The sequence below is a fragment of the Trichoderma harzianum genome (assembly GCF_003025095.1).
Source record: "Trichoderma harzianum CBS 226.95 unplaced genomic scaffold M431scaffold_12, whole genome shotgun sequence".
In the NCBI taxonomy this organism is placed as follows: Eukaryota; Fungi; Ascomycota; class Sordariomycetes; order Hypocreales; family Hypocreaceae; genus Trichoderma; species Trichoderma harzianum.
The window spans coordinates 577,650-591,553 of record NW_020209260.1 but is presented as its reverse complement, the minus strand read 5'-3'; the positions used below and the strand labels follow the sequence as shown (position 1 = coordinate 591,553).

Here is a 13,904-nt window from a genome sequence, read left to right as displayed (position 1 = left end):
TCCCTGCAGCGTCTTTACTTTATTCTTACAACATTATTCCCGTTTGAACAACAAAGAGCGATGCCTGCTTATATCCTTATTATCCTTGCATCTGTTCTTTCGTTTCAACTCACGCATCGCTGTCATATCGTTTTCTCAATGCTCGATATCGTTTCAAGTAGTACCTATTATACCCCCCATCGGAGAATTTGATTAGCAATTGGAAGAGTTGAGGATGGCATGTATATGGTTTTTTTGTTTTGGATTCTTTGTAAATGAGTGCGGCGGTGGTGTAGATTGGCATTCTGTCTTGTGGTGTGGTTGCGGAGGCGCATATTCTTTGATAATACAGTGGATCTACTTATCCTTCGTCACGATGGGGTTAGGGAGAATCTTACAGAGCTTCAATTTCTACACAAAAAATACTTTGTCAATGCTTCTCGATTTTATAAATCATGGTAATGTGTAATTGGTGAAGGTACCTTTCTTTACGTATTCAGCTTGCTTGATGCCCGCGCGAATCTTGTCTTCGTCTTTCTCAGCGGCACGAGACATGAAGGCCTTGTGCAGACGGGGGCGGAAGTAGCCGTATCCGAGGGGATATTCACGGCCAAGATATAGTAATTCTAACAGACATTATTCAGTTTCTAATCTTCAATTGTAAAATTGGGTGAAATTAAAGATGTGTCGCGATGTGTTTGTTGTGACGTCTTGTTTAGAGGTGGAAAAAGACCCTCGGTAAATTTGACGGGAAATACAACATTTAAATCCCGTCGCGGACAAAGATATCGCTCACCTTTATATATGGCAATGACCTGCCTCCTCAGCTCAGCATTAGGACGCATCATGGCTTCTATCTCAAAACCAGACTCATGCTGCAACCAAACAAAACAGAGACGAAAGGTGAAGCTTCAAGCTCAAGCTCAAAAGAAACAATGTCATCACCGCCCCGCCACTTTCTCAACGGAGCTAAAATCCCAACTCTGATCGCTTCCAGCCAGCCTATCACAGCTCATCTCCATGCAAGGCTGACCAAACGCCACCTTTTTCGTCGTCGCGAGCCTGCATTTCATCATCATCCGATATTCACAACTCTCTCATCCCGCTCTTAAAAATCCTCCACCCATTCGCACAATTGAATCATCTCATTGTATAGCTAAACCTTCCTCTCCCCATCACACATTCTCCCCTACAAAAAAAGACGATGCCGCGCCTCCCTCCAGCACTGCAAGTCTTCCCCACGCTCACCCGCTTCGCCCTCCGTCCCCGTCGCCTGGCCGAAGTCCCCATCGGAGGCCCTACAACCAGCGTCTCAGCCCAGGCCCTACAGCAGAGCGCGATACATTTGTACCATGACCTTGGCGTGCTGGTGTTTGCGGGGTGCTCGGTGAGGGAAGTGAATCGGATAGGAGATGTGCTGAGGGAGGTTGTTGCGTTGGGGGGGCAGGGAGGGTTGGTGACGAGGCTGGATGCGTGGGAGGGCGAGGTTGTGAGGAGGAGGGAGGGGGGTGTGGATGAGGGGGATGTGTATAAGGCTTTGGATGAGAAGAGGGTGAGTGATTTGATGTTTGGAGTGAAATGTGTTGATGATGGGAGAGATGAGGCTGATTGGGTTGTTAGACGGGAATTATCAAGCCTACGGCTTTGCTACGGCTTGCGACGACACGGTTTGAAGAAATTCTCAAGGAAAAGGTTCCGGAACTCAAGACTGCAAAGGACATTGATCTTCGAGAAACACAAGTCATGGTCCCGGCATCACCTCCGCCGAGAGGAATTCTTAACGTATGATGGCTTTCCCTCAGCTTCTTTTGTTTACCTACAGTACAGCTCACGCAGATGATAACAGAAAACAGTCGATGGACTACGCCGAGTCCCCATCGAGTCCTTCACCACCATCGGCGTCAACCGTGTCAGCGGCTTCACCATTGGCGAGACACGCTTCTTCACCGTCGGCTCAGGCAACTACGTTGGCGGCGCAAGGGCAGACTACATGATGCTAAAATACAGCGAGGACAAGGACAGCAAGGACATCAGCGTGACGCCTTACTGGGGTCACGGAAAGCTCAAGCAGCGAAGGAGAGCTAGCGACGAGGCTCAGGGCGCCATCTTTGATGATGTTGTGGGCAAGGTGATGCAGCCGCTGTGGGATGTGGAACGGAGTGTCTGGGCGACCAAGGCTGAGGAGCTGGAGAAGAAGAATAACAGGGAGAAGAAGGAGAAGAGGAGGAGGGGAGGCAATAATACCCAACCGAAGACTGCGGCTTAAGCGCTTGTATTAATTAAAGAAAAAGGGCAGAATAGCATGTACGATGGACGTTTACGAGTTATGAATCCCTGCAACGAGAAATCCCGCGTAAATAGGGTGGGGAGAGAAGAAGCTTACTGGTAGTGTTGTAGGATGTGGTGTAGTGATGGCTTCACAAAAGGAAGCAAAGGCAAAGTGGGTGTAAACACCGCATATCGGCAGATAAGACCTGTCAAATCTCCCCCGCTCACCCAATTGCCGCGCCTTTTCACCGGGCACAGATTTAGACACCAAAGTCGCGTGTTTGATGGAACCCCTCATCTTGCGGCATGGGGGATTGTCCTCAGGAGGCTATTGGTTGGGACGGGCAGAGGAAGAGGTTATTGGTTGGACGATAGACAGAGGAAGAAAGATGCCAAGTACTCTGTACTACCTCACAAGGTAGCAGTCCAAACACGCCATTTCCAAGGTTCTGGGATCCCCCAAAACTGCCGAACCCAACCGCGCCCAGCCCTGGAAATGACGGGATAGGAAATGTGTTGGTTGTGAGCGCCGCCCGAAGCGATGCCCGGTGCCGATACGGAGGTGATGGGCAAGATAGTCGGGTGGCACTTAATAGACGTCAAATATCTAAATGAGTCAGTAGCAATATAATATTACCGTAGTACTGGATTCTGACAGCTAGGGCGAATGTCACGGGAATAAAAGTCATGTAGAAAGGAATTGAACGTCCAAGATCGGAGCCGCAGCCCCTTAATGCCGTCGTCTTGCCGGCTCAATGCAAATGACACCATCCAAAGCCCACGATAAAGCCAGGAGGTCACGCTGGTCGCAAGCCGCTCGTCCGCGTCTGAGAAGATGGGCTAGTCGACGACGATCACTTTGAGGCAACGAGAGCGAGGGTATCGCGGGGTATCGTGACCCGAGGAGGGGCAGCTAGCCGACTTTCAACCCTGCTCTGAGCATTGTTTAGCACTCATTGATAGGGCAAGACAAGGCAAGGCAAGGCATGGAATCCTTCGTTGCGGCATGTCAAAAGAGGCGTTCCGTATTACGGTGCGAGGATATTGTCAGAGGGAATTGGCCTGTAAGTAAGCGAATAGCCGATTCGAGGGGAGAGCTGATGAGGTTGTCTGCCCGTCTGTCTGCCTCTCTCTCTCCCCCATCTTGCTCCGTCTCTGCTCCCCCACACAATCAACCTCGCCCAAGACTAGAAGGATTGCCGTCAGCTGGCTTGGTGATTTAGCGTTCCGGGCGGCTGAGAGGCTGGATCGGAGATTTGACCCTTGGGCCACGATTACGTTAGCGGCCGTGCAAGCAAAAAAAGGTCGATGCGATGCGATATGCAATGGTCAAAGCCAAGGAGCGGTCAGAACAGGCCAAGTGCAAGTTGCATGGGAGCCAGAGTCAGCACTCATGCAGTGACTCGCCTGCTGTCTGCCGCTTCAATGTCACGCTGATTCCATCCCCCTTTAGTGGGATGAGGATTGAGGCATCGTCTGTATGTGCAGCGGCAGTTCAGTCAGGGATGCAGCTTGCACGGAGTAGCATTGCTAGCGATTAGTAGCAAACAGTACAAGGACCGTGTCGGTGTGTTTCCGATGAGAGCCCCCCCACTTTTCGTGATCGCTGTAGAGCGTGAAGAAAAGAAAGAGTCTGCGCTGGGAAATTGGAGGCTCCATCGAGCCAGAGATTTTTCAACTGTTAGCGCCTACGATTGAAGACTGAGGGCGAAGAAGAAGAAGCTTGTGCGTCATTAGCGGTAGCGTGAGAATGACTTGACAGCTGATTTCTTCTTCTTTTTTTCAATTTTTTTTTTTTTTTAATTTGGCTTGCAAAGAAACATAACATCTGAAAGCGGGGGTCCCTTGAACAGCGCTTGCACGTGCAAGCGGGATGATGTACCGAGTACATGTACGAAAGCGTCCTTTCGAAACACGGAGCGCGTGCCCATCGGCTTTTTCCTTGTGCCAATGGTGATTGGTCTTCCTGGATGGCAGCAGCACGAGATGAGCGAATTGCGGCTTATGGCCAGGGACTTTTTTTTATACCTCTCAATTGCTGCTGGTTTAGCCTATGCTACAGTACGACTCTACTGCTGTACACATTGACGATCTTATTGACGCTGCTTTATTTCACTTACACTTCTTTACAACTTTGCAAGTACCAACAACATGGCGACTGGGGTCCCCCCTCGGAAGGGGCTGGCAGCGACGTCAGATCCCTTGCCGCTGGCCCTCCTTTCCGTTGGTACGTACCGCATGGCAAAAGCTTAACCTGCCCTAGCCACCGCGCCAGCCTATCGAGAGTTTTTCCGGCCAAGAACAGCCGACAGCCTCAATCCAAGTCCCGACGTGGCCTATGAGCCAAACATCAGATTCAGCTGTGCGCTAAAATGGACTTTGCCAGAAGGATCAGTTGCTGCGTCGTTTGCCCGTGGCCCGCTGATCCGGCGGCTCCGGGGGCGACGACCGCTGGAGCTGCTTTGCTCCTGGGGCGCTGAAAAAGCCCACAGCTGTTTGCACCGTTCGGTCTCGGGGCGCTGCTATTTCGGCTTGTAAGTACAGTACATACAATTGAATGCTTGGACGTTGGCTCTGGTCCGGGTACGAGTATATACTGGCTGGGGGAGGTCACTCGGCGTCCCGGAGAGCTGCAAGGGATACACTAGAGGCCTATCGACTTCCTCCCCCTGTCTACTTTAGTTGCCGCGCTTGCAGCGAGTTATGGGCATTTCTGCCGTGATCAATCCAGCTTAGTAGCCTTGTGAATCGTCAAGGTATGCTGGTCTGGCATTATACCACTTGCTGTACTGTGCTCACACGCTGCTCTTCGCCCGGAGTGGATTATGCTTGTTATCTACCTAAGGTGCTCCTCGAATGTCGTGGCTCTGTCATGTGTCAGAAAACAAGGCGGCGCCGCCAACAGCCGGAGCACACAGTACGGTACATGTACGTTGCTGACTGACTTGTACCTCAAACTGCACTGCTTTTGTACCCTTTCGCCGGCCCTAGCAGTCGGACGCTACAAGTCGTCGCTGGCGGTACCTCCTAATACTCCGTCAAAGTACCTCTGCTTTAGTAGCCGAGCCCAGCCCATCAGATGTCTTCGATCAAATGCTAGAATTGATCCAAGACATGATTGCTCTCCAACGGCTCTGGAGGATTGCGTCAGCCGGAAAAGCCATGAGCAAACCCGCCGCTTCGTTCCATTGCATTGCATTGCCTGCCTCCTCGCGCTCTGTTCGAGCTGGGAGAATACCTGGGGACAGGGGATGCAACCCGCAAAATGCCCGTCCAGTTGCATGTGCCTTGTGCCGACTGGAAGCAAAGTACGAGTACAGGTACTTGTACAGTACATCCGCTGGCTTGTGAATCCCCACATACCCCCTTAGCGCGCTGTAGAACGGTAGATCCAGGGCCCGCCCTAGCGCCTCTTGTGCCCTGGAAGCCCGCCCAAAGGCCCTAGAGCTCTGGCGCTGCAAGCCCTGCAACACGGCGGCTTGCCCCCTCTACCACGCTCTAATATTCCCCGGTTCGTGGGTACAGTCGCTGCTTTTCTTTTTTTCGCTTCCTCTACCACTTCCAGCAGCTTCTGTCTTGGGGGGTCAAAATCTCACTCCTTCACCCCGAATTCCTCACAACGACGACGGCTTCTCGACCAGCGCCCACCGACGGCACATTGTTTAGACCGTCCAAAGCAAAGTGCCTTGTTCCCTCTCTTGTCTAGCCGCAGACACACGCCAGCGGTCTCCGAATGACGACGACATCCTGCAATTATCAGCAAACCAACTTCGACTCACCTTCTCCCCCACCACCAAAAAAATAAGGGCAACAATCCTTCCCGCAATCCGACTCCAGCCCGCCGACAGAACCAGCACGCGCAGACTGAAGCCAGAGGAAAGCAAACAATCCCCTTCCCGCTGCTGCTGGCCCTGGCCTCGAAACAGGTCCTAGGGTTGCTCGGCAGTCAGTGGGGGGAGAGAAGCAGCCGCGCATGCCTCGCGCATCGGGATCGAGCAAGCGACAGTCAGGAGCCGCTCATCGCGACACCAAGGAGAATGGGCTCGTAGCCCCGGCAAAGCGAGTTACTGGCAGGAAGAGCCTCAATCCTCCCGAGGGCCCTGCGAGGCCGGCCGACCATGGCGCGGGCCACGCAGGGCCGCAGTTTGTGCTGCCCAACGGCGTCTCCAAGGCCGCCATCGACTTCCACGACCGCTCCACCGATGCTCGCAGGGCTTCCGTCGGCAACTACTCTGAGACGTCCACGTCCGAGTCGTGCACCTCTCATATAGGTTCCGGTTCTGCTGCCAATGTCGACGGCGGTCATCGCCAGATCGACGTCAACGCCCTCAAGAACGCAGACGTCCACCGCGATTCCGGACCCATCGACATGGTGGCCACCGTCCTCAAGACGCTCCCCATGCAGGACACGCTCGCCATCCTCATCATCCTCATGCAGCTCCCGACGCTTTCCCTCTCCATCATCTACGGCATCTTTACCTGTCTGACCTTTGTTCCCCCCGTCACCACCAGCTCGGGCATCAACCTCAACTTTGCCGAAATCTTCGATGGCCACTCCACCATGCCCTCCCTCGTCACCGTTGTCTGCATGGACTTCTTCTTCCTCCTCGTCTGGCTGTTTCTGTGGCAGCCGGTCCAGGACGCTATTTTGGATCTCGCCAAACCCATCATCGCCATCACCCTCGGCGGCGGCACCACGTATAGGAACGGCGGCTCCCGAGGCCTCACTACCTGTTTCATCTGGATCGTCATCAACCATGTTATCCGCAGTACGAGAACCCACTGGTCCCGTCTTGCTAGGCATATTCCAGAGGACTGGCAGGTGCCTTCTGCCCTGAGCAGCACGTTCGAATCGACCTCCGTCATGCACGATAAGAGAAGTGCGTTTGCGTGGGTCCGGAGCGGACTGGCCATTCACATCCTCACACAGGGGCTCGTAAGATATATTCGTGAGTGGTACTTGAGGAGGGAAAAGGCCAACGCAGCGTCCGGCCAGCATGATCCTGAAGCAGGGAAGCCCGTAGCAACCATTTCCATCAACGGCGAGATTGCTCACGACACTGGATTTAACACTCCCGATACGGAGACTGGGTGCCCCCCTCAACCGGCCGCCCCCGCCTCCACCAACAAGAAAAGAAGAAAGCAAAGCACGCAGGTCAGGCTGCAGCAGCCGCTATGGGCTGCTCTGGCTAGCACAAAGATTGTTGTCATGAAGGAATACGAGTCGTCCCACGTGCCCTCGAAATCGCTCGGCGTCAACACGACGGACATTCACAACCTCGGAAACGCACCTTTCAACACACAACCCAAGCAGATATGGATCTCCTATATCGGCAGCGACGAAGTATGCTTTAACACCAGCCACTTTCCGGATCTAGACGACGAACCGCCACTCCCCACTACCGCCAACGGACACGCAATCACGCGGCCGGCCGGTGTCGATACGTCCAAGCCCTTTTACGTCAAAGTGAACAACGCATTCTGGCAACCCACACGCATCTTCCCTGTTGTCGAAGCAGACGATGGCGGTCGAGGCGGTACCCGTTGGACGGGAGACATTTATGGCCTCCGCCCATCGTCCAAATACGTCTGTGAGTTTGTGGATATCAGGACTGACAAGGTTGTCTTCTCCACAAGCATTCGGACCATCAAGGAACCCGCCCGAGAGAATAGCAACGTTCCCGTCGCCGTGTCTGGCTCTCAGCAGTCACTACAACCCGATTCCCCCGCCACTACTCTAAGCATCTCCATTGCAGCCGCAGAAGTCAGACTCAACGACGAGAAGAATCGCCTCAAGACGTGGCGAAAAGAGTGGAAATCGAGAATCAACGCTCTCAAGAAGGAAAACGAGCTTACGGACAACCAATTAGCCTCAGCCGGCCATAGCGATGACAAGTATAGACAAAAGATCCGCCAGCAAGAGACCCAGAAAGCACAGGCCGAACGCGATACAGAAACCCAAGCCGAACAGCTCAAGAAGTTTGACGGTTCGCCAGAGCTAGCCGAGAACAAGAAGAAGATGGAGCGATCCTACTCGGGCGAGAAGAAGCTTTATGATGCAGCGCAGAAGAGTTTCCGCGAGTACAAGGCGACGCTGGAGAGCGAGGTCCAGTCCAAGGACAACGAGAAGGGCAACCTCAATACCAAGCGCAACAAGATTGCCACTCGCATTGCCAAGGTTGAAAACGAGCTCGCCAACATCACCGATGCAAACAACAGGGGTCTCAACGAGGTGGAGCGCCGAAAACGTGAACGTGCAGGCTGGCAGGAGCAGATTGTCAACTCGGACAAGTCGTTTAACGATCAGCTCGGGCAGAGCTATGCCAACAACAATATGAAGGCTGAGCATCTCCGCAGCCTCCAGAACGAGTTGCAGACAGTTAGAAGCTACATGAGCCAGGCCAACGGCTTGCCTGTTGACATGGCTTCACTCGAGTCAGCCGTCCACGTTCCCTTTCATTCGCCGCAGCCACAGCAACAGCAGTTGCCGCCGCAACAGCAGCCGCAAACTCCTTGGAATCCCAACCCCGCTGCTCCCGCGCATTTCCCTGCCAGTGTCAACTACTGGGGAGGCGTAAATGGCGAAAACCACTCCTCCACGTCTCTCTCTCTGGGTCCTCCCGGCTTGGCAGCCTGGCAATCCCCGCCCATGACCTCTTTCGAGCTCCGCGGCGCCAAATCGCGAGGCCGCAGCTCTAGTATGCTCAGCGACGTCAGCGGTTTCACCCAGCCGAGCGACGAGGAGCCTCGTTCTCCCGTCGGCATGGGGATTTCACGACGCCCCATGTACACGAAGCGGTTCGGCATGCACGACAGCAGACGGAGCACAGGCAGTGGCGGCAGCGGTGGTAGTGGCAGCATGGGCGATCCGTCCAGCCCGGCGTGATGGCATTTCTTCTTCCTTGTCTATTTGTATTTATGCTTGTGAGTCTGAGAGCTAAAGGTTGTCAACGGTGCTGTTTGTCTGGCAGCGTTTCCCTACCATGGGGATCGAGCGGGCTGGCCAACGTGCTGGAAGCGATGAGTATGTAGTTTGGCATAGTCGCCTTTGGTTTGATGAATGAAGCAGCGCTTTGCAGAATCCGTGTGTCCCCTCGCTGTCCCAAGTGATGTAACTGTGGCTGTATTTTGCATAGATGATGATGTGTCTGTTCGGTAACGATTGGTCCGTCTGAAATAGATGGGCAGCGGTTGGTATATATATATTACCCCATGGCAAGGCTCGGCCAACAAGAATTAATCTATGCTGCCTGGAGCGGTTACACGAGTCCTATGAGGAGTAAGTAGTAAGTCGCCCAATCAATATACCTCTCAGCACCCTTTTCTATATATCTGAGGGGAAGTTGAGCTGTCAAGTGCTTTTGGCTGCATCATGGCTGGGCGCAGGTGAGGAGAAGGTGAGGAGAAAGTGATGGGCCTCCCAACGTAAAAAAGATAATCTCGAGGTTTTATCCTCTCTGCTCTTTTTTTTTCTCTCTCTCTTCTTTTTCCTTTCTAGATTAGTTGATGGTTTTTCTTTTTATGTTACGACACAATGGCTTTCTGCTCGCCCTGCAACAGAGTGTTTAAGAATGACGCCGCGCTGTCGATGCATCTACGAGACAGCAAAGCGCACGACTCGGGCCCAGACCCAGCGACGACAACAGAAGAAGAAGAAGATGCCTGGAAGTGCACGCGTTGCGAGACGGAATTTGATTCGCAAGAGGGGTTGATGATGCATGCGCTTTCGTCTGAGAAGCATTTCGCGTGCATGACGTGTCTGGAGGATGGGCAGTGGGAGGACTTTTTGACGAAGAGGGCTTTGAAGAGCCATATGTGGGGGAAGCACAAGCACGGTTCAGCACAAGGAGGCGAGCAGGCGAAGAAGAAGGATACCAAGGGGAAGGGCAAAGGGAAAGTAGAAGTGCGAGAGACGCCGCTAGATGGATTCTTCACTTCGTTTACGGGATTCATGTACGATCCTCATCTGTCGCCAGAGGCCTCGTGGAAGAAATTGAGGAGGTTCCAGGGCTGGAAGGGTCTTTCGCCTGATGGGAGGAGGAGCGATGAGGAGAATGATGCGTGGGGGAGGTATCAGGGGGCGCTTGTGAGGGAGGTTGAGATGTGGTTTGGGGATGAGAAGGATTTGACTGCTTGGAGGACGCTTTGTAAGGCGGTGGGGGAGGTTGATCCGCCGGATGAGATTCGAGAGTGCAAAAAGGTATGTGTTTCCTCTATTTCTCTTGACTCTTTTTGATGGAGGCTGATGGGAAGCATTTTGATGATAGATTCTTCGGACCACGCATGTCAACATCGTCGATTTGATAGACTGGGGCAGGAAAGGCGGAGATGAGAATGAGGGGAGGAAGGTCAGGGTGTTCAAGTCTGTGGAGGAGCTGGCGGATTACAGCGTGAGGAGCAGAAAGATCTTCAGAAAGGAGCAGTTGAAGGAGTATAGGGGAGGGAATGTGGTGCTGAAGCACTTGTTGAGGGTGTTTTTCACAAAGGGGCGGCAACTGGTGTACATGCGGTGAGGCTGCCTATAGCTTCATGACAAGATGATGCTGTGTGCTTCTACAGCGCGGTGCAATACTAGTCTGCGAGTCTATTCTAAAGGTTCTATTCTAAAAGTCTATCTACTGTCTGATATGCCGTGCCATGCCGTGCCATGTTATATCTTGCTGTGCCATGCCTGAGTCCTTCAACCCGTGTTCTTCCTCCATGCTCTCAACATCTTATTCTTCAACTCCAACAATTCCGGTTCCCCAATCATCTCCATCATCTCTCCTAACCCCCCAACTCATACAGCTACAGTCCCTCCCCCAATCATCTCCCTCTGCTACTCTAACCCTCCAACGGCTTTGTCGGCCCCCTGCCTTCCGGGATGTGCACAGTCCCCATCCCGAGAGGCTCCTCAAGCTGCGTAATGTTCCTCAGCTCCGGCAACGTAAACGGCTCCGTGCAACTCATGCTGTCGACCCTCCCCAACAGCTTCTCCAAATGTCGAATCGAGGCAGCCGGAGCATATCCCGGCCCTTGGTGTCCTGCCAACTTGGTCACTACAAAAGTGAATCCTCGCTCCTCATGCACTGTCCCCATAACCCCCGTCCCGGCTAGCATGTCACTAGCGTAATACACGGTCTGATTGCTAAAGGGGTCGAAGCCGTAAAGGGGAACATAAAAAGGGTCTTTTGGTTTGCACTGAAAGCCCATTTTCCCGCCCCATGTCATGTTTTGGATGCCCAAGAGGACACCGTCCATGGGAATGACCCAGTCAGCATCTCCATGGGCGAAGATAACATTTTGGGTTGTTTCAATGACTCGTGGGAGTTGCTTCTGGCCTGATGGCAGAGAGCTATCGTTAAATTTGAAGACGTATTCACGTTCACGGCACCATCGCCAAGGGGTCGAAGCGGGAACATGTATGGCCTTTTTGACGTCGGTACGGTTGAAATAGGGGTCATCGAAGATAGGGCTATATACCGTAGGACAATGGTCGAGAATATTATAAGTATTGAAACAGGGGTTTGTCATGAGAATCCCGTTCTGGACGATCTCTGCCAACGTGTCGCCACAAGTCTCAGCTGTGATGGACGTGACGTTGGGCAACATGCCCGTTACAGGATCAATGATGGGCTGCGTGCCTGATGGAGGAAACGTAAGATACCTGTCATAAAATTCGGTGAAACCACACTCGTCGGAGATTTGGCGGACATGAAACAACGTATTGTCATCAAGAGCAAACTCAGATGCGTGGCGAGAGATGTAGGGCAGAATCGGGAGATAGTAATGGACAGTGTCAGTAGCTATGGCTCCGTCGTAAATTATCAGGCCTGCCAGGTTGTAATGATCCGTGTCGTTGGCATCAATGAAGTGGCTTGAGATGTATGGACCATAGTAGCCGCCATACGACTCCGCGGCGATGTAGACACGCCAGCCATGCAAGCCAAAAACGTCGACAAAGTTGCGCCAGAAACCCATGAATTGGGCCGCTAGTTCGTCCTCATTGGTGATGCTAGGTTCGCCCTCGGAAAAGCCCGTGCCGATGGGTTGCTCGATCCAGACGACGTTTGTGAGAAGGTGCCAGCTCCATGGATTGCGCTTCGGCTTCAAGGTTCCAGGTTGCCAGGAAAAAGGCCCGTTTTCCTGGAGCAAGGCGACGAGAGACGAGCAGCCGGGCTGTTTGTTCGGGCTCAGTCAGCAAATGGGAATCAGGGGTAAGAGATGCTTTGGGTCGAACATACACCGCCGGTGAGCCAGATGACGATTTCCTTATCATCCTTGTGCTCTTCATTGACAGTTGGGAAGAACCAGAAGAACATCTTGTCTTTTTCATCGGTCTTGTTGCTGATTGGCAAAAGGCCCGCGTATGACTCGCCTACATCGAAATCGATTTCTGGGATTCCAGTTCCATTGACGGCAAACTCTGTGCAAATATCAGCGTAAGACCAGGAAAAGACGCCACTGGATCACAAGTCGGGACGTACTTTCTGTGACAGAGTTGAGGTATCGTGACGTTGGCTCTGATTTGCAGGTGTCGCCAGTGGAGTTTCTTCCGATGAGAAGTTTGGATGTCGTGGAGTTCGCAGGATAATGGTCAAAGGTTTCGACGAGATTCTTAGCGGTGTTGGGTCTGAGTGGCCCAGCAAAGATGCTGTAGACAGCAGGCAACAGGGATAGCACCCAGTGAAGTCTCATTGTGAGGGATGTGGAGTATACAGATGGCAGTGGACAGGATGCTTGTACAGGGTGAACCTTGGAGAAAGTTTTTGAATCCAAAAGTCGGCTTCGCTGTGCGTCTTATACAAAGCAGAGTGCTAACGCTTTTTCGTAACTACATGTAGGTATATACAAACCAAGAACATTGAAATCTCTACATCGCGTACATATCCGCATTGGCTTATCTTACTGTTTAGGCGTCATGTTGAATTGTTTGCAAGTATGTATCCGTGTTGTTAGTCTCCGTATTAGTTTCCGTCTTCTCAATTTCGCTCAGGCATCGGTAAAACCGAGTGATAGTATCGTATTTGTATGCGGGCGCCCTTCGTGTTTGCCCAAGTAAAGCTTTGATCAATAACCATCCATCAATAAGATTGATGGAACAAATTCAGCCGCACAATACAAGGTTTCATGTTGTTTGCGTATACCCAGCTCAAGCAGCCATTCAATGCAGTGCCAGTAGCCGATATTGACGGAAGGATTTTGTAACTTTACTTTAGCAAAACAATGGGATCCGTGTTCAAAAGGATTTGTCGTCGATAAGCCTCGTTTTCCGTGTCGGAGATGAAATGGCGGATACATGCATGGTAGGATCTTTTGTTGTGGTCAAAGCTGAAGGGTCGTATACAAATGGCTTGGATAGGTACGAGTTTACCAATCAGGACGAAACAATGAGAAGCATCGAGGCATTGTTAATATGACAGTAGATTCATGTATCTATATGTGACGAGCCGGGTCCTACAAGTATTATATGGTTAGCTGTTCCCAAGGGACAAATCTCTGGGTTTTAAGGTTTATGTTGGCGGAGCGATCAGGTCGGTAACGAGCAATCTTATCACCAGCTAGTAATACGAATAAGAATAGATGTCTGGGTTCCGATCTGATTGTATTGTAAACGCTGTGTTGATAACAACTGGCTATCTAAGTATTCTGACGAGTGACATGAAGTGAACTCATAT

The 13,904-nt window shown here is 52.2% G+C and overlaps 5 protein-coding genes across 5 annotated transcripts; 3 read left to right on the top strand and 2 right to left on the bottom strand.

Annotated features, from left to right (window-relative positions):
* Window positions 1-81: 81 nt before the first annotated feature.
* On the bottom strand, window positions 82-893 carry M431DRAFT_511319 (hypothetical protein). The gene is made up of 4 exons (XM_024919633.1): window positions 776-893; window positions 462-605; window positions 378-390; window positions 82-164 (listed from the first exon to the last, which is right to left on the bottom strand). The coding sequence occupies exons 1-4, from the start codon at window positions 822-824 to the stop codon at window positions 110-112; spliced, it is 261 nt and encodes an 86-aa protein (XP_024770894.1). The 5' UTR covers window positions 825-893; the 3' UTR covers window positions 82-109.
* Window positions 894-1,075: 182 nt separating this feature from the next.
* Window positions 1,076-2,271, top strand: M431DRAFT_237514 (hypothetical protein). Its single transcript, XM_024913686.1, has 3 exons — window positions 1,076-1,531; window positions 1,600-1,761; window positions 1,826-2,271. The coding sequence occupies exons 1-3, from the start codon at window positions 1,184-1,186 to the stop codon at window positions 2,243-2,245; spliced, it is 930 nt and encodes a 309-aa protein (XP_024770893.1). The 5' UTR covers window positions 1,076-1,183; the 3' UTR covers window positions 2,246-2,271.
* A 3,949-nt stretch (window positions 2,272-6,220) lies between these two features.
* Window positions 6,221-9,133, top strand: M431DRAFT_93792 (hypothetical protein; the record flags this gene model as incomplete). Its single annotated transcript, XM_024924515.1, has 1 exon — window positions 6,221-9,133. The coding sequence occupies one exon, from the start codon at window positions 6,221-6,223 to the stop codon at window positions 9,131-9,133; it is 2,913 nt and encodes a 970-aa protein (XP_024770892.1).
* Window positions 9,134-9,781: 648 nt separating this feature from the next.
* Window positions 9,782-10,760, top strand: M431DRAFT_498464 (hypothetical protein; the record flags this gene model as incomplete). Its single annotated transcript, XM_024917697.1, has 2 exons — window positions 9,782-10,447; window positions 10,515-10,760. The coding sequence occupies 2 exons, from the start codon at window positions 9,782-9,784 to the stop codon at window positions 10,758-10,760; spliced, it is 912 nt and encodes a 303-aa protein (XP_024770891.1).
* A 310-nt stretch (window positions 10,761-11,070) lies between these two features.
* M431DRAFT_540112 (hypothetical protein) lies at window positions 11,071-12,976 on the bottom strand (the record flags this gene model as incomplete). Its single annotated transcript, XM_024921061.1, has 3 exons — window positions 12,714-12,976; window positions 12,471-12,652; window positions 11,071-12,405 (listed from the first exon to the last, which is right to left on the bottom strand). Exons 1-3 carry the CDS (start codon window positions 12,922-12,924, stop codon window positions 11,071-11,073), a joined length of 1,728 nt encoding a protein of 575 aa, XP_024770890.1. The 5' UTR covers window positions 12,925-12,976.
* Window positions 12,977-13,904: the final 928 nt, after the last annotated feature.